We start from the raw sequence: 18,362 nt of genomic DNA on the forward strand, positions 1-18,362 counted from the left end.
GGGAGAGGAGTAGAAAGCAGCACTCAGGTGTGGGTCTGTGCTGTGGAGAGGAGGAAGTGGATAAGGATGTGCAGAGTGAAATATAACAAAACCTGACACTTCTCACATATGTAAATGGGGCCAAGGCCCTCCTGACAGGGCTGAAGGGCTCTGCAGAAAAAAGACACCCAGCTCAGAGATGCAGCACACTATTCACCATCAGATAATCCAATCCCTCGAGAGCTGTTAGTCCAGGGCTCATTCTCCATCTGAAAACCAGTACCTTAGCAAAGAGTGCCCTCCCAGCCTCTTCTGGGAGGCCTGGGTTTGATGGGGAGTAAAAGAACATGTTGGATATCGGCACCATTGTGTGGCATTTCTGTGTGTCCCTGACATCCTCTTTTCTCTCAGTGAGAACAAACTGGAGCTTGTGGTGTTGCAGACATATGGGGAGATGCCAAGCAGAAATGAAGGGTGGAGCAATTTGCTAAGAGGAAATGTGGAGTGACAAAGCCACAAACAATCCTCCCACACCTTCCCCTGCACTTCTCCAGACACCCCCAGCCCCACCTGGCTTTGCCAGAAGCCAGAGAAAACTTGCTAAGAATGAAACTTCCACCCTGCTCAAACTCCCCCAGATCCAGGTCTCCTTGAATTGCCTTTGAGAAGGGATTTGTCAGTGCTCAGTGGGTAGAAAACGAAGGGCTAGATGCAGGGAAGGAGGAGAGGGTGCTAGGCCAAGGGCGGGATGATGGATGGATGATGGAGGAGAGGCGGCTCTGGACCACTGCCTTCCCAGCACCATCTCGTGGCCGGCTGGGAAAGCAGGAATGGAGGGGGAAAAGCATCTAACTCCAAGCCAGGGGACAAAAAAAAGTCTTTCAAAAGGGATTTTTCTTCTCCTTCACGTGTTACCAGGAGGAGTCAGCAAGAAAACAACCATGAGCCATTCTTCCCACATGCCCACTCAGCAGCTGATTTTCCTAAGGAGGAATGGTGAAGCCAGGACTGCTGCCATAAGCATTGCTAAAGGAAAACCCCAGCAAAACACACTTACCTCTTCACTGTTCAGGAAAAGCAGATGGACAAGGAAAGGATGGAAGAGAAAGGGGAAGAGGAAAAAAAGGCAGTTAGTTAGCATCCTAACTGGAAACAAGCAGAAGAATTTTAACAAGCATAAAAGTTGGTGGTTGAACAAAAGTTTTTAAATGCCAGCAGTGTATTAGAGACAGAAAAATGGGAACTTACTCAGACATCTTGGTTTAGATGGTTGTCAGCCTGAAATGAAAACCAAGAGAAAAAGTTCACAATTATTCATCTTGTGGTCACTTTTTTTGTGAGTTTTAAATACACTTTTTTTTGTAGTTTTAAAAACAAAGCAAGACTCCTCTAGAAAATAAAAAGAGGAACAGGTCTGTTCTTATTTCCCAACTTCACCAATTTTTCATCATATAGGGAACTAGCTGCAGTTTGTAGACAACAGGCAAACATCTCCTCATAGCAACACAAACCACAGCATCAAGGGACTTTTGGGAAAGACCAAATGGGGTTGAGCCAGAAAAAGAGTGATTTGTGACAGTGATTCCTGCAGGTATGTTTCCTATCTGACCCCCACAAAACCATTTTATTCAATGAGGGAAGAAAAGGCAAAAACTATTTTCAGTTCACTGCTTCACTTTGCCATTCAACCTTACTTCACTTCATAAACAAGAAATATCCCAAAGCCTGCAAAGGGTTGGCAATGACCCCAGGTGACAAGGAAGGACTTCAGAGGATGCTGCTGCCAGTGTGTGCACTCATCCTGTGGGACAGGTGAGCCTGTTGCAGCAGCCTCAGCACAGCTGGAAGTTGTGGTTGTGTTGATACAAGCACAAAAAAATTCCCCAGGCAATCCCTTATATTTGCTTTAAGTGGAAATTTTACACATGCAACACAGTGTATTACGGAAGAGATGGAAGAGCACCTTTGGTTTGTTGTAAATGATTTACACATAAATAGAATTTTACTCTTCTCTCAGAGCAATATCTACTTGCATCTCCTAAGCCTGTCCTTTGCAGAGCAGACAAGGCTCCCAAACGCAGCCTGGGAGGCTCTGTCAGGAGGGGAAGTGTTAATGGGGGCTCATGCCCGAGGCAGGAGGCACAGCTTGCAGGGCCAAGGAAACTTTATCCTGGAAAATGTGCGGGCCCATCACATTACTTCAGAGAGGAGGGGGGGGAAAGTGCTTCTAAAAATGGCCAGGGAGCTGCAGAAGGAGCTGCAGCTGTCTCCTGGGACGGCCGCCTTTCCGCGGTGCCAGCCCCGTGACTCGGGAGGCGGCGGCGATGCGGAGCGGCCGCCGCAGGTGGCGGGGCTGCAGCCGCGGCCGGGGCGGCACAGGAACGCGGGCTATGCTCGCTGACACCCATCCCTGCCCCGCACACACACCGCGGCCCAGGAACGCGGGCTGTGCTCGCTGACACCCATCCCAGCCCCGCACACACACCGCGGCCCAGGAACGCGGGCTGTGCTCGCTGACACCCATCCCAGCCCCGCACACACACCGCGGCCCAGGAACGCGGGCTGTGCTCGCTGACACCCATCCCAGCCCCGCACACACACCGCGGCTCAGGAACGCGGGCTGTGCTCGCTGACACCCACCCCTGCCCCGCACACACACCGCGGCTCAGGAACGCGGGCTGTGCTCGCTGACACCCACCCCTGCCCCGCACACACACCGCGGCTCAGGAACGCGGGCTGTGCTCGCTGACACCCACCCCTGCCCCGCACACACGCTCCCGCTCCGGCCGCAGCGACGCCGGGAGTCAAAGAGGACAGCGCCAGGCTGCAGCTCGCTGCCCACGACGTGGGCTTCGAATCGCCTGTTCTGCGGAGAGGACATCATAAATTTGGATGTCGGCGCGTGTCCGAGGGTGGTTTTGGGCAAGAGGGCACCGCGAGGAAGGGCTGTTAGTAGCGAGCACAGCCGAGGCACAGCAGGCAAGGATCCTGAATCCTATAGCCCTGCGGAGGTCAGCGCTAGGCTCCACTTGCCCTCGCCACTCAAACTGAGAGAACCTGCCAAGGCAGGGGAAAGCATGAAATCGGAAAGAGAAAAGCTCACTGGAAGAGACAGAGCAAACTTTTCCAATGCACAGACCCTCTCCAATAAGCAAAGGATGGAGAAAGTGTTATTCCCTGCTTCTCCCAGCAGGCCACCCCCACCTGGTATTTGTCTCCTTAATACTCTGGTAAGTAAATCTCCTCCCCCATCACTCCCTAAGAGCAAGCTGGGTCGTTAGATATGCAAAAAGGCTCACCCAAGACTGGAGAAAATCAGAGTCGTGCTGGCTGGATGGGATGGACAGACGAGCCGCAGGCAGCTGGCTGAGTAAGGAGGTATAAAAGGGCTTCTCGGATGGCTCAGCAGAAAATCCACCTTCTCTTTAAGGGCATGGAGACCTTCTCAGACCAATGATGTGCAAGAGTCCGCTGTGCACCTCCCTTGGCTGGGGCAGGCCAGGCCAGCAGGAGAACAGGAGAGGGCAGCCCCCAGGGAAGGAGGGGTGGGGAGGAGGAGGAGAACATCTTCTACCCGTGGGATCCAGAGGAGCTGGGGAGGTGTTTTTCCTCAGAAGTGCCAAGTAGGAAGCCTTCCTCTCCCTTCTCCTGCCACCAACCAGTCAAAATAGATATGGCTTCAAATCTGTGGGGAGCCCAGGCTCCCTGCACACAGCCATCTATCTGCAAGGCCTCTAATTAAAATTTCCCCTTGGATACACAGTGTGGCTTATCCATGGACAAGGGCATGACTCAATTTGCCTTCAAGGGCTTGGGAACAGCTCTGCCCTTCAGGAAGGGAGGAAAGAACTTGCATCCCAAATATCCACTGCCGACAGCATAGGCAAGAACAATCCCTTCATAAGCCATCCAGCGCTAGCATGCTTTTTTAACCTCAATTATTTCCCTCACACAGTAAATACTTGTAGTTCTTCCCTGTGTGAAATATTTCAACACAATCCAGAGGTTTTTTTTTTTTTTTTAAACAAGCTGTGGATCTGCTGCAGGTAGCCTCAAGCCCCAAATCCAGTCAGGGGCTGGGTAGAGGCAGCAAAGCATGGGGGAGCAGCCCCATGCTGACAGCAAGAAGGGTAATCCCCTCTGTGGGATGACCCAGACCAATATCTCCATGGATCTGAAGGAGAAGCAGGTGGAAACGTGGCTGGAAATATTCCCCAGCTCTTGTCAGAGCACATGTAGAGCGTGTGTGTAGGGGATCCCATGGAGACAGGGACCCAAACAGCTCTGGCTCTCCTCCCCCAGGCCAGGCGCTCCCTCCTCTTCCAGCCGGGGTTTTTTAGGCTGATTCAGACATGGCCCCGACAATATTTTGCAGGCGCCTCCCAGACATTATATAGATAGCAAATCCCTTGCTGCAGGCTTCTTGTTTCACCATGCTCAGCACCACACAAGCAGTGCTGCAGGTGCTGCTGAAGGACAAGCAAGTCCTTGGTATGGGGCTGGTGTCTTGCAGGGGTTTGCCTGGTAGCGGGTGGAGGAGGGAGAAACCCCTGGCATGGGGAAGGCTGGGTCTGCTTGGACCCACACATCCCACTTGGGAAATGTCCCTTTGGAATGCTGCAGCTACACATTCTGGCCCCTGCTGGCCCATCAGTCCTGAGCCACTTAGCTCTTGGTAGAGGAATCAAAACTAGGGGAGTTCTCCATTCAAAATTCCCCGCAGGCAGGGAGTTTCCTTCAGCTCTGTGAGAGGAAGGCATCCTGGACCTCCTGGAGTCCAGGCATGCAGCACAACAAAAGAGATCTGCTCAGAATTTCAAGGGAGTGGTTATCACCTTGTGGCAGGAAAGTGTTGGCCTGATATAGTGGAAGAATGAAGTTCAAAGAAAGAAGTCTCATGACCAAAATATTGGCCAACAGGAGTGTTTGTAGGATACATAAGTGGATGGTGAGGTGTGATAACAGGATGAGCAGAAGGTCGAGTCTCCAAGTCTGCAGAAGGCTTTCCATGGAGCTGCCTTCCACAGGGGTGAACTGTAAGGCAGGTCTCCAAGAAAAAGAAAGAAGCAGCAGAATTAAATGGCATGAGGAAGAAACCCAGTGAGGAGAAGGAAGAACAGAAAAACAAATCCGTGTCAAAGTTAAAGCCATGGTTAGCATTAGGAAATAGAGAAGTTTCCAAAGGAATTATTTAAGCGTTTGAGTGATGAAAGAACAAGTTTCTTGCAGAAAAGCTCAATGAAGACATAAAGAAGCTCCAGGCACATCCTGCAAAGAGGTGTTTGGCTCTGAATATTAGGTGTGGTAATTAGGCAGGGGCCAGGAATGGATGCACTGTTCATACTTGGGTACTTTCCTATGGAGCATCTGACCTTGTTCCCTTCCCTCATTTCCCCCCACACGAGCTAGAGGAAATGCACCATGGGTGTGGGCCACCATTCCCAGAGCACTTCCACCATCCTGTGAAGTCAGACAGAGGGGAGATCTGTCACACACAGGAGGTTCTGCACAATGTTTTAGAGACTCAGGTGTGGCTTTTTTGGGCCAGGATCCTCCACAGAATCACCACGTGTTGGAAGGATGAGGCTGGTGAATCCACGCAAGCTGTTCCTCATGACATTCTCCTACACTTTACACCTTGCATCCTCTTCAGCATCCCACAAGGATCAAGTGGGAAGGCACTATGACACCAGATGATGCTATGCCTTATTTCCAAGGATGACACTGTTAGTAAAACACAAGCATGCTACTCAGCAGCAATGGTGATCACAGTAAAAGTTCAGGCAAGATCACTGGAGAAACCTGTCTGTATTTGACTGCCCTTTGCTTTCCCAAAATCGCATTGCACCAAAGCAAAGCACATGGCTCCCATCCTGCCCAGGACATACCCACTCCCCTGCAGTGTGTCCCTAAAAGAGCTCCCCATTTCCCTGCTTCTGCTGACACCAACCCCCAGGAACTCCACCATCTCTTTTACATCTTTGTGCCAGTACTGTCCTATGTCCCACAGCTACAGTCACCTCATTTGCCCATGAAATGGGATTAAGGTTTTTGGCTGTTCCTGTACAGGGCAGATGCCAACCAACACAGTCACCCTGTCCACTTCCTTGACAGGGAGTGCTTCAGGCTCATGATGTTGACGCCCTTAGGCTCCAAACCCACCAGCAGGTCCTGATGACACTCTGCATGTTCAGCAGATAAATCACAAACTCATGAGTTGACAGCTGCTTCATGCTGTGTTTGACTATCAGCTACACAATGATGCACACAGGACCCTGGGAGAAGCCATCCCAGCAGTAAATGAGGACACAATTCCCTTTTTCTGGCAAGACTTTGATGTCCCACAAACAGGGCTGCCCCTGACAGTCCCCATGGAGCAGAGCCCAGATGTCAGCCTTGAGGTGTGAGTGGAACCCTCTCTGTGGCAGAGGTAGGGGATGACACTCAGGCTGCCCTTTGGGCAGGCAGCTCATGTCAGGGAAGCTGTCACTGCTGAAGCTGTCACTGCTGAAGCTGTCAGTGCTGTTCAGGCACAGCCCTGCCCACTGCTGATGTTCCCCAGGTGGATGCAGTCAGTTACCCAAGTGATGATGGGTCCTGTGAAGGGGAACACACAGGTTTCTGACCAGTGGGTTCCTTGGGACGCAGCTTTTTCTTGTTCCTCCTGAGGAAGTTCTTGGACATGTAGTGCAGGAGGCTGAAATTGGGCTCACAACAGCAGCAAGAAGAGGGACAAGTGAAAGGAGAGCTCGGCCTTGAAGGGGAGTCTGCTGGAGAAGGCAGGGGAGGAGCAGGAGTGGGACAGGATCTGTGGGCCTGCATTAGGGACCCCATGTTGTGGACTGACCCTCTGCTCTCAGCCTCTTCCATCTGCCAAACAGTATTTAAAAAAGGTCTGGTGAGACCACAAAGACTCATCTCTGCAGCTGCATGAGCAAGGAGACATGCAGACCAATCTTGCTGAAGCAGTCATTGCCTCCTGCTGAGGGTGCTAAGAAGAGTGACCAGGGTATCTTTCCGTGTTGCAGGATTATGAACATCACATCCCCACCCTTCATTCACTTCACTTTTATACTCACCAACTTTGGACAAGTGCCTGTAGGAACAGAACAACTCCCTATGAACACACAGTACTCACACATGGCTGCTTTCGATATAAACACTGGCCTTGAAGAGAAACAAGGCATTTTAATGATCCCTTCCACTCCAAAGGGACACTCTTTGGTGTGGCCTTCCAGAAGAGTTTGCAGCTCACTGCAAGCTGGAGCCTGGAGGAAAGGTAGCATTTCAAAATGAAAACACAAAAAGGGTGAAGAGAGGCTTGAGGGAGAGGGCAAAAACCAGGAAACTCCTCTGGATGAAGTCCCTTCTGACCTTGGTAGCAAACAGGGGCTTCAGTCTCCAGTGATGGAGAGTCTGTGTTCATAGCCAGGGTTAGGATCACACAGTTCCCAGCACAGCCCTGGGCACAAACCTCCCTCCTCTGAGGAGCTTTTCTCAGTTCTGCCCAGGACAAGAAGCCTTGGACTCTTCCACAGCGTGGCCCTTCCTCCATGACCCCAGGCTGAGTTGGCAGCCCCCTGGAAAGAGAACACCTCTGACAGGCACGGGTCCGTGCCCAGGCCTTCAGCATTTAATGTGTACAGGAGGTGATCCCTCTGGAATTTCCACCCGGCTTGCCCCTGGATAGGATTACCCAAGTGACCCAACACCTGATCACAATCCTTCATGTGTATGCACATCCTCAAAGCCTGGTTAAGACCAGGGTATGACCCAGAACGTGTCTGGAGAACAAGCTGAGACCTCTGTGTGCTCAAATGAGTATGGCTGAAACATGTCTTTGCTCTCAAAAGGTCTTTCAGGCTCTCTGTGCCAAGACAAAGCAAGAACATGGTGTTAGTTAAAAAAAAAAAGGCCACAGAGCTGAAGAAAACTGATAAATCACAAAGCTCTTCTCTCCCCAAGGTCAGCAATTGCTCTACAAACCAGTAGCCATGGAAGGAATGATTCTCCAGAATTTATCCATTCCAAGCACACTGGCTTTTTCTAAATGCTGTGTGATCCCAGAGACCTCATTTTACAAAAAAAGCTGTCAGCTGCAAAGACCCTTGGCAGCCTCACCTACCTGCACACGTTGAGAAAGCCTTGGGAGAAGACAGCTACAAGGAGATGGACCTCTGGAAGCTCTTGTGGAAGTGCTGCTCATTCAGGTTTGGCAATGGAGGGGATGAGCTCAGAGTAGGAGAGGGCTGCACCAGGAAAACTCAACACCCAGCCCCACTGAGCATCTCTCAAGAACATCCCCAAAGCCAATTAATTCACAGAGTACCTGGGACATGAATGTTCTTTCATGAAGGCAGACCTCAGTTTAGCACATGTGCAGAAGTTGGGGATGGTGTGGGATGAGTGCATCCAAAGCAGAGAAACCTTCAGCAGAGGCCTTTGCAGGTATGAACACATCCTCTGTCACACCCAGAGTGAACACCAAAGCCAATTGTTTTAACTGGACTGTGTTAAGTTAAAACCTTCATGCCAAGATTCATGCTTCTATGTCTAAACTGCTCTGACTTGTATGTAAAAGTTAAGAGGAAAATGCTCTCTATCCAGGGCAAAACCAGATGCCAACTAGGCTGGTTTCCACAGGCAGGCATCTCTTTCATGGGCACTGGACTCTTCACTGGCTCTTCCAAGGGGCAGTGTTTCTTTTACTAAGTCAGCAATGACTGATTCACAACTCCAAGTGCCTGTTTCCCACTGGGAGTTTTTCAGGCTCAGACAAGGACATCTGCAATGCCCATGTTCACGAGCAGGGTGATGAAACACTCGTTTGCAAACCCACCATCATCCCAGATGCTGCTCACAGAACGTAAAACATGATATGGGTTGGGTTGTTTGCAGGTCAAGGCCTCTCTTCAGCTCAGTTAAACTCCTCTTCCTAACTGACTCTGTGCTTGTTTCTGCAGTTGAGCAGCAATGAGTGCCTGCAGGGGTTTCAGCACCTCTCTGTGAAGTCAGCAAAGTTGGTTGAGAAATTCCCATCCTGTTGACATGAAACAAGTCATCACTGATGGGTATCCATTCACCCAGAATGCTGAACTTCTTCAGGGAGTATTTTTTGCCCGGCAGCATGAAAGCTATGAAATCCTCGTGCTGCTTCTCCTTTAGTTCCCTCCTACCTAGACCTGAAATCTGGAGAAATGAGAAGTCTGTTTTTTCCAGATCTGCCCACAAAGTTCAAATTGGAACTTTGGGAAGCACCTCTGTGCACCCATTATTGTTCCTGTTTCTCAGACTGGACTGTCCAGGCCTTCTACCCCTCCCTTCCTGCCCATGCAGGGCAAGGTGCATTGAGATGTAAAGTGGTCCAAACAATATTTCTGTATCCAGAAGCAAAACAAGCCCAACTAGGGGCAGGAACGAGCCCACAATAGCCCCAGCAGCAGTCAGAGTGGGGGAAAGTGGCTGGGGAAAGGGAATAGGAAAAAGGGGGAGAAAAAGGTAGGAGAATGAGGATAGAGAAAGGAAACTAGGGATAAGGATCCAGGAGCTTTTAAAAAATAAGCCCATGCATGACAAAAGTACACATTTTGCCCATAAAATTGCAAGGCATAAAGATGCTAGCTAAGGAATATTTATAAAGCAGGCATGCTTGCTCCTAGTGAGAAGAGCTTAGATGCTCTCCAGCTCTCAAAAACTCTAAGACTAGCCAAAAAATCTGTGGCTGGAGGACAGCCAGCCCATACCCAGGCCGAACGATGACAGCCCATAATCATTTTTGTCTCACTGCAGACGACTGGTGATAAGCACATATGAGGCTCAGCCTTCTCCTTGTGCAGCCCTCCCATTTGATTTCCTTGAGTGCAGGGACAAATAGCAAAACAAAAAATCACTGAATGAGGGAATAATTAACTTTGGGAGGGGCTACTGGAGGTCAGAAGTCTTGGATCTGGATGTAAATAATTGAGATTATAAATCTTAATAACAAATACCTCAATTTTCAGTGCTTCTTGTCTCTTTTAACAGACCTCTGCTTGGCCCAAGCTGTGATTTTTACCCTGCCACTGACCTGCAAAGCTGCTAATTAAATGCAGAGAGACAAACTCCCCAGCCACCACCTGGGCACCTCGGATGGATTGGATACCTGCTTTTGCCCCCCTTAACCACCAGCAAAACCCTCTTTGCCCCTGTGGTGCAGGATCAGGCAAGGGCTGGCTCCTGCCTCCTGGAAAAAGCCGCTCAGACACCTCCAGCATTGCCACATGGCTACCAAAGGGCTGTGCAGCCATGGGAGCGGGCTTGCACAGCATCACTGCTTTCTCTCCTTCTTGAACACGGGCTCCATCTCCAGAAGAGGAAATCTTGGCTGGTGAGACTCTTACGGGGACCACAGACCAGAAGACACAGAGACCCAGCTCAGAGCACGTACTGCCCTGCCCTCTAGATGCAGACACGGGAACACAGCACAGACAAAAGCTGAGGAGGAGCTAGTTTCCCCCCTCCTTTACTTCTCTTCGGGTCGCATCTTCCACCCTCCGAGTGCAGGAGGTGCATTGGTGAGGCAGAAGATGCTCAGACATCTGGCTTTGATCGGTGAGGGACAACCACACCCGCCAAGGCCACAGGGAGGTGAAAAGGAGATGGCCTGCACATGAGACAGGGCTGTCTGCCTTCCTGCAAACAGGCTCCCGAGCAGGCTGTGTTCATTTAGGGTGAAATAAGGCATGAAATGAAGCCCAGATCCACCAGCCCTGCTTCAAACAGCTGCCAGCAGATACTAAGAGGATCCTGCCAGAAGAGGAGAGTGCTCAAAGCCGTGCTGTAAGCACACAAGACTTACTGAGAAGGAGAAATGATGACAGAGGGAAAAAGCAGCCTTGGCAGTGCATTAAAAACTGGAGCTGGGTGGAGGACATCCCCACCTGCTCGCCTCTCCCTCCTGAACAAACAACTCGGTTTGCTGAGATTTACTGCACAAAGGCTCACTCCAGGTTGCTCAGAGCCAGCCCAGCTGGGTGCTCACTCCCACATTCCCTGGCCTTTCCCCTAAAAGCACCATGGGTTCCCTCTCCAGCTCTGCTCACCCAGCACCGCACTGCCGATCCAGGCACTGAGTAAGGCCAGAGCTGGAGAGAGAAGGGGCAGGCACTTGTATGGGGAGTAAGTAAAGTTTCTCAAGGAGGGGCTGTCTCTGCACCTCCTTCAACTGCATCTGTTTTGGGACTAATATGCACATACTTTTATGCCCAGCTCCATAAATTATGCAGTGAACCTCAAGGCTATGACTTCAAAATAGGGGGACTGGAAAAAGCACACACACACACACACACACACACACAAAAATAAGAACTGCCTGTTCCAAAAGCCATTTCTGGATGCTGCATGGTCCTAAATCACCACAACAGCATCACCAAAAACCAACCTGGCAATAGATTTGGAACCTCAAACCCAATTCAGAGATGTTCCCTTCTGCACAGCCTGTTCTAGGCTGATTCTAATGTTGAAACTGAAGGCTTTAAAACCTCCCTCTACAAGTCTTTCTCAGGTGACTGATTTCCACCTCCATCTCATTAGCGGCTGCCAGCAGATGCTGTTTCCCCAGCAGAAGCCACACTTCACTTGTTACAGTCATCTCAAAACCACCCTGTCATTTCTTCCCTCCTCACAGCCACAGCGAAGCCTGGAGAATATTCATCAAGAGGCAGACACAGCAGCAGCTTTTTATGGTTAAGCTCAGGTCATTAATCTCTATCGAGACTTTTCATAATCTTCCTCAGCTTCATGTTTGTTTAACTCTTGGATAGTTGCTCTGTGGAGCTCTGGGTAATCACAGATTAAGTGCTTTTTAATATTAATAGCTTTTCATTAATGCGCCAGGCTCTCTCCCCTCCAGAGTCCAGGCAATAGCTATTAGCACTGAGCCTGCAGCTCCCTGTGGTGAAAAGGACTTTTTTCTTTGGGGCCAAAATTCCACAGCATGAGCCCAGATCTTGTGTTCTGCGGCTGCCTTGTAGCAGAAGGATTTTAGAACAGGAGGAATTCCCAGTGCAGGGAGCTTCCTCCTGCAGATGGCTCAGAGAAGCTGCTCTGGAGTCACCCCAAACTGCAGCATACTCAAGGGCATGTAGCAGCACCACACCAATGCCCTCATCCTTGTAGGAGAGATCCTTGCTTATGCAGCCCCAACACAAAGGCTCCACAAAGCAGGGTGGGGCAGGACATGTGGTCACAAAAACCTCCCAGATTCAACATGAAACCTGCCCAGAAGTGATGTGAGGGCTGCAAGCCAGCCTTTACCAGGGTGGTGTGATCACAGTGTGAAAGCAAGAGCCTCAGCCCCTCCACCCTGGCAGGACCTGCAGGTGCCAGAGGTGCCAACCTTGCTGTGCCACTCCTGTAGGACCGTGTGAGGTGAAAGGAGCTGACACTGTGCATCTTCATCCATGTGAGCATGGGGTTGGCCACTGGTGAGTCCCAGAGCCTGAGTCACATCTTAGTGTGCACAAATCATCATGGGCTGAGAAGGAGCTAAGTGTGAAGCCACATTGCTTCTCATTTAGCCTCTAGCCAGGACACAGAGCACACATTGCAGAGGCACTACAGAGCTAGTCCAACATCTCCAACACCTTCCTCATCCACCTGTATTCCTTCTCTCAAGCCCCTTACGTTCTTCAATATCTTGGTCTTGTTTAAAAGCCTTCACAGGAAACATGAACACACTTCTTGCCAAGTTATTCACCACTAAAGAAATCTCCCATCCATGCCACCAGCACATTAACCATGTGCTTTATAAATATCAATGGACTCTGTTTTGCATGAGCCTGGAGCTCTGTGTATTTCTGCCCCCAGCCCACGAGCAGTTGGGATGAGCTGGCTCCTACGCCCATGACATTCCCTCTAGCACCCTCTGCTCCAGCCTTGCCCTGGGATGCCGAGCTGCCCTGTCCCAGGTGTGACACAGAGCACGAGCTGCACCAGCAGCCAGATCATCTCTTGGCCAGAAGCAGTCCCAGTCCCCTCTTTACTGACAATGAGCTGGGACCAACATGTCTAGAGCTTGCTGAGCAGAAGCCCCTCACTCCTCCACAAGCCCACCATCCTGCTCCCTGGGTGGAGGAGGAGACCCCCACTATCTGGAGTGCAGGGGCAGCTTGAGGTGGGACTTGAGTCCCAGGGCTTTGTCCACCATCTCTGGGGGCTGCAGGATGTGCCACTGGGCGAGGGGCCGGCGTGGGTTGGACAGCATGTCGGACCAGTGCCGCAGCTGGTTGCCCGTGGCTCGGCAGCCCAGGAAGAGTTTGCCAATGGGCTCATTCTTGGTCACTTTGTCATGATCCCAGACGGAGATGACCACGTCCACATTCTGGGGGGGACACAAGAAAAAGGGTCAGTGGGAATAGGTTTGCTGCAGTGGGGACCTGCTCAGAGAACTTCAGGGAAACCCACCTGGATCTGACTGAAAGGCACCTCAAAAACAAACACCTCATTGAAGTAAGGGCTTAAGGTGTTTTTCTTCACACTTGTCCTTTTTTTCTTCCATTTCTTCCTGTTCAGTATGAGATGCACCTTGACAAAAGGATCTGAAGAGAGAGAGGGCACATCTGGCACAAGTGGCAGTTTTTGACTGAAGAACTCAGCCACAAAACAGCTTTCCTCAGCCATTTCCAAGGAGACCACGGCATCCCACTTGTCACTCCTCATGGTGAGACAGCCACCTCAGAGCTTGCTTCCTCCTGCCAAGCTCCCTGTACAATCCAGCCATGACATCTCCTCCTGGGAGACACCTCCAGTACTGCCCAAAGCTGGAGTACCTGTGTTGGGAGTCAGTCAAGGGCTGAATATGGTGGTCGCAGCAGGAAGCAGGTCTTAACACCAAGAGTTTTCAAGGCTTTGCAGCTCTAGGTGCCTGGGCAAGAGTAGGAAGGTCTGAGCACAAGCAGCCCCCACTGACCTGAGAGGCCATCAGAGTCCATCCGCTTCAGCTGCTTGGCTTCCAGGATGAGCACAGTCAGCTTGCCAGTGCTGGGGACGTAGCGCAGCGAGAAGCAGATCTCACCCAGATGCTCTTCCTGATGGAGAGATGCCAGTAGTTAGTACCAGGCAGAGGAGCCAGCTCATCTGAAGCTGGAGCACCAGGCTGGCCCCAGGTTTCCTGAGTCTCCCCCACTCTCATGCTTGCCCCTAAGGGCTTGCTTCTTGGGGAGATGGCAAGCCAAGCAACGGCACATCCCTCCCAGCAGATTCCCACCCACCAGGACCAACCTCCACTTTACTGGCCACCACCAGGTCACTCCATTGCTCAATGACATGCTGCAGGTCGACACTGGCCAGGGGCAGCCGGACCTCACCAATGATGTCATGCTTGGAAAACCGGTTGAAGTCATAGATCTGCATCACCAGTGTGGATTCAGACACCTCAGCCTGGGGTACCTGCAGGGGAGGATCCAAAAGCCTGAACTCACTCCTCAGTGGCAGCCCTACCCCATGAGGGTATTCCTCTCTCACATTTCCCAGTCCTGATTGCACAAACATCTCCTAGAACAGAGAGGTTTGTCTATACAACACTCTTGATGGGACCAGAAAAACATCATTGGCTTTGGTTTGTACCTGGAAAGTGAAGCTCTCGTTGAAGATGGGGTTCAGGGTTTTGCGGTAAACCTTGGTCTCGTATCTCTTCTTCCTATCGAATGTTAGGTAGACAATCGCATATGGGTCAGATGTGCCTCCGCTGTCCATGGCCTTCAGCTCAACTGCCTGCTTCATGCCAACCTTCAGCTGGAGAGGAGTGAGGCACAAGGTCACTGGGTTGGAGAAGGATGGAGTCAGGCAGCTCAGTGGGGGCACAGTGGGAAGTGAGTGCAACAGTGAGGAACGCCTTGACACCATTCAGGTATGAGAGCTAGTGGGCTGCAGGCAGGTGGGAGAGGGCACGTCCACCTCAGTGGGCAGCAGAGTGACCATGCAAGAGCATGGCTTTTCCCTGCTGTGCCATGGCCATTGGCATCCCCACCTCCTGCAGGCGGGAGTTGTACTCCAGGGAGTACTGCAGCTTTCCTCGCCGCTTCTGCTCTACTTCCCGCTCCAGGTCTTCCATCTCAGGCTGGACCTGGGGCAGAGAGCAACACTCAGCCATGTCCCCGCCATGCTGTGCTCCCACCATCCCTGGGGCTAGGCAGTGTAGCAGCAAACCCCTCAGGGGGGAGGGAGGGGGGATGGAGGGGAAGGCAGGACGCACAAGGTTGATTGTGGTGGGGTTGCTGACAGTGCACAAGGCGATTCTCTCCTTCTTCTTGGGCTTCTTCTTGGTACAGCAGCACTTGATGATGCAGATGAGGAAGAGAAGGAGGAGAATGGCCCCTGCCACAGCCACAGTGATGAGAGCCCATTTGGGTACTGGTGCGATGTTCAGGGAGCGGAGTTGGATAGAAGAGTTAAAACCAAGCAAAACATACAGAGTACATTTAAACCTCTTCCTGGTCCTTCAGCATTAAGGAGTTGTACTTTCAAAACTGCCCCTAGAATCCTGGACAGGCCCCATGCAGGGAGACAGAGGCTGAAAACCATTCCACAGATGGGTAGCAAAGATACCCTCTGCTCCTGAGGCAGAGTGGTACTACTGTGCAGTATTACCTCCCTGATGGAGCCTACTAGAAAATGGAATTTGAAGGGAGGGTGAAGTGAATACACAGCCTCAGAGTCCAGCAGCCCCACCAGGTAATGCTACCTGGGAAAGGAGGGCAAGAGCAAGTACAGCTGTACTCACACGGAATCCAGCTAAGCCAGCTGTCCAGGGAGCCTGGCCAAGCTGTGGTGGTGATGCTGGTGTGTGGGAAGGCTGTAGTCCTGCCTTTCCTGGCTGCCACTGCCATGGCTAATCTGGGGTGACCTGGGAACACAGGAAAAATTAACAGGGTGGGGGATTTCCTCTCCAGTAGCACGTGTGCTGCCTGTAGCCCAGGGCTCTAATGAGAGCAAACACAATTAAAATATAGAGCTCAGGGTAAGCGATTAGAGCTTGGCCACATTGACAATGAGATGTGAAATGGAGCGGGAGGGAGCTGCTGGCAGGGAGGGCTCTGCGCCAGCCGGCCCCTCCCATGCAGCCTTCTCCTTCATATCCTTGCAAGTCTGCCTGCTGAAAGCACAGAGATTGGGGCTCCAGGGCATTTTGAGAAGAGGAATCACTTGGCGGTAGGGTACAAAAACCAAGACCTGTTTTGTGCTGGCTCCTCCCCGGCCAGGCAGAGTGAGCTGAAGGGTTTGCTCAGCTCCAGGAAAGCCCCATCATCAGCTAACACCCCTTTTCGGCTATTTTCCCTCCTGTCGCAGGGCTGAGGAGCGGTAAGGTTGGCTCCTGGGCTTGCAGCAGGGCTGGTGCCCTCGTTGCCGGTGGCAGTGCTGCCACCAGGCTGGGGCCACACCGGCTCAGAAACTTTCCGTGAGCTCGGCCTGTGCACATGGCAACGCTGACACAGCCTAAGGGAAGGCTTCAAATTTAAAGCAGGATGGTTTTACAGCATTCCTTTCCCCGTGGCAAAGCTTTTATTCTAGCGTGAACACTTCCTCATAGCCAAGTTCCTTTCGCGTCAGCGGGACAGGTGTGCCCGGAGCGGTGCTGCGCGGTGAGCGGGTCTGCAGCCACCAGGATGCGGGTGGCACCCAGCCCCGGTGCCCGGGCTGGCAGCTGTGTGCCTGTGGCTGCCCAGCCTCCTGCCCGGCCTGGGTCCCTGCTCGAGCAGCCAACTCCACCTCGCTCTGCCCATCCCAAGGTGCTCATTGCATGGGGATCTTCCCTGGGAGCAGGAAACCACGTCTGCACTTCCCTTCGCTGAGCCTGCAAAGCCAGCAAGCACCCTTTCTTTTTCCAGCAGTGTGTTTTGCTGCATGTGGGCATGGGGCTGGAGAAACGTGGGAATTGCTGTCACCCTTGTGCTGTCATTGCTGGGACAATTAGGTGCAGGTTAAATGACTTGTCCAGGGCCACCTGGGACTTCTGTGTCATTGGACACCCGAAGCATCGCTCAGGTATTTTAGAGGTGCTAGGCTGCAGCTCTAGAGTGAAGGATGGACAGGACAGCACAGGGGGGCAGGCATCCACCCAGCACAGAATTAGGAGTTCCAGTACATTTTGCCTGCCACAGGCTGTGTCATATTAGTCTAACATCGACCCTGGTTTAAAAAAACCCTTTATCCTGACCCCAAAGAATGAACTAAGGCACCACTTTGGGAACGATGGGGACAGCCCTGCTGCGGTCTGGCACAGGAGGCATAGTCTCAGTGAGCAGTCTGCTGGGAGCATCGAGCATCCAAGTTCCTGGAAAAGGGGCTGGGGGAACCCTGACTGCCGCTCCCACCCTGCGCTGACTGGGTTCCCAAATCCAGACTTACCGACAAGTGTCCTTCCCAGCATCAGCCTCCCCTCCCTGCCACCCAGGCTCCAGTCAAGCCAGCACGTGTGGCAGGGGCATGCTGTGGGCTGAGATGGGAGCCCAGCGGGCACGCAGCTGAGGGTGCAGAAGGGATGGTGGCTGCACTGCACAGCCCAAACAGGAAAGTCTGCTTTGCCAGCTCAGGAGGCAGGTGGCCCCAGCAGCCCCACCGGCCCCACCTCGCTGCTGACCCAAGCAGCGTTCATGCAGGCGAAAAGCCAGCAGGGAACTCCCTGCTGGACCAGGAAGCAAAACCTGCCCTCCTGCCTACAAGAAGCTGGAGGGCATTGCTGCCCAGCTCCATGCACTGGGAAAGTCGCTCCTCCAAGTTATCCCTGCAGCGATGCTGGGCTGGACTGTGTGACTGCAGGCACTTAGCACAAGGCAATGGACACTTTCAAGGGGATGGATGCATGACTGCATCCATCCCTGGTGAGCTCTGCCCTTGGGAAGCCCAGCTCCTTGGCCCACAAGGCATGCACCGTGTGAGGGCCAGCAAATGTGTGTGTGGATGAACAGGAATGCTCTGCTGCAACACGGCAGGGAGGACAGACAGGACAAGGGGATACTGCTTGGGTGGTTTCATCCTCCAGCACCAACAGAAGCACCAGGCACACAGCCAGGAGCAATTTCACAAGCTTCCATTGCATTAAATTTATGCTTGTAGACTTCTTCCCTTGCTGCCAGTTCAGCAAAGTCTGCCCAAAACCTGCCTTATTGCCACGTAAATTTGGGGTGGTGTCAGAAGCAGGGAGCCATACTGCAAAACTGCCAGTGTCTAGTGGCTGATATAGTGATGGGAGGAGATGCCCCAGAAACCAGACCTGTCCCAGCTCTGCCCCACCACCCTGACTCACCAAATTTTCAGATTTTCACACAGCCACAAAGGTGTTTCATAGTGGGTGCCTAGCCACAGAAGAGGAGCTAAGGCTGCCCTTCAGCCACCCAAAAAATAGC

The 18,362-nt window shown here is 52.1% G+C and overlaps 1 protein-coding gene across 1 annotated transcript; it reads right to left on the reverse strand.

The window, feature by feature from the left end:
* Positions 1–1,222: 1,222 nt before the first annotated feature.
* On the reverse strand, positions 1,223–17,620 carry SYT8 (synaptotagmin 8). The gene is made up of 10 exons (XM_059849064.1): positions 17,365–17,620; positions 15,740–15,862; positions 15,212–15,369; positions 14,987–15,082; positions 14,584–14,751; positions 14,239–14,406; positions 13,928–14,045; positions 13,423–13,556; positions 3,279–13,339; positions 1,223–1,257 (listed from the first exon to the last, which is right to left on the reverse strand). The coding sequence occupies exons 1-9, from the start codon at positions 17,384–17,386 to the stop codon at positions 13,106–13,108; spliced, it is 1,221 nt and encodes a 406-aa protein (XP_059705047.1). The 5' UTR covers positions 17,387–17,620; the 3' UTR covers positions 1,223–1,257; positions 3,279–13,105.
* Between the last annotated feature and the right edge of the window lie 742 nt (positions 17,621–18,362).

The sequence above is a fragment of the Haemorhous mexicanus genome, chromosome 6, assembly GCF_027477595.1.
Source record: "Haemorhous mexicanus isolate bHaeMex1 chromosome 6, bHaeMex1.pri, whole genome shotgun sequence".
Lineage (NCBI taxonomy): Eukaryota > Metazoa > Chordata > Aves > Passeriformes > Fringillidae > Haemorhous > Haemorhous mexicanus.

What these genes read in the sequence shown, in the direction of transcription:
- SYT8 (XM_059849064.1), bottom strand. Translation starts at nt 17,386, where the DNA reads ATGCTGGGAAGGACACTTGTCG. An exon ending in ACCCCACCACAATCAACCTT is followed by an intron (nt 15,083 to 15,211) that starts GTGCGTCCTGCC and finishes TCTCTGCCCCAG; the next exon opens with GTCCAGCCTGAGATGGAAGA. An exon ending in ACAACTCCCGCCTGCAGGAG is followed by an intron (nt 14,752 to 14,986) that starts GTGGGGATGCCA and finishes ACTCCTCTCCAG; the next exon opens with CTGAAGGTTGGCATGAAGCA.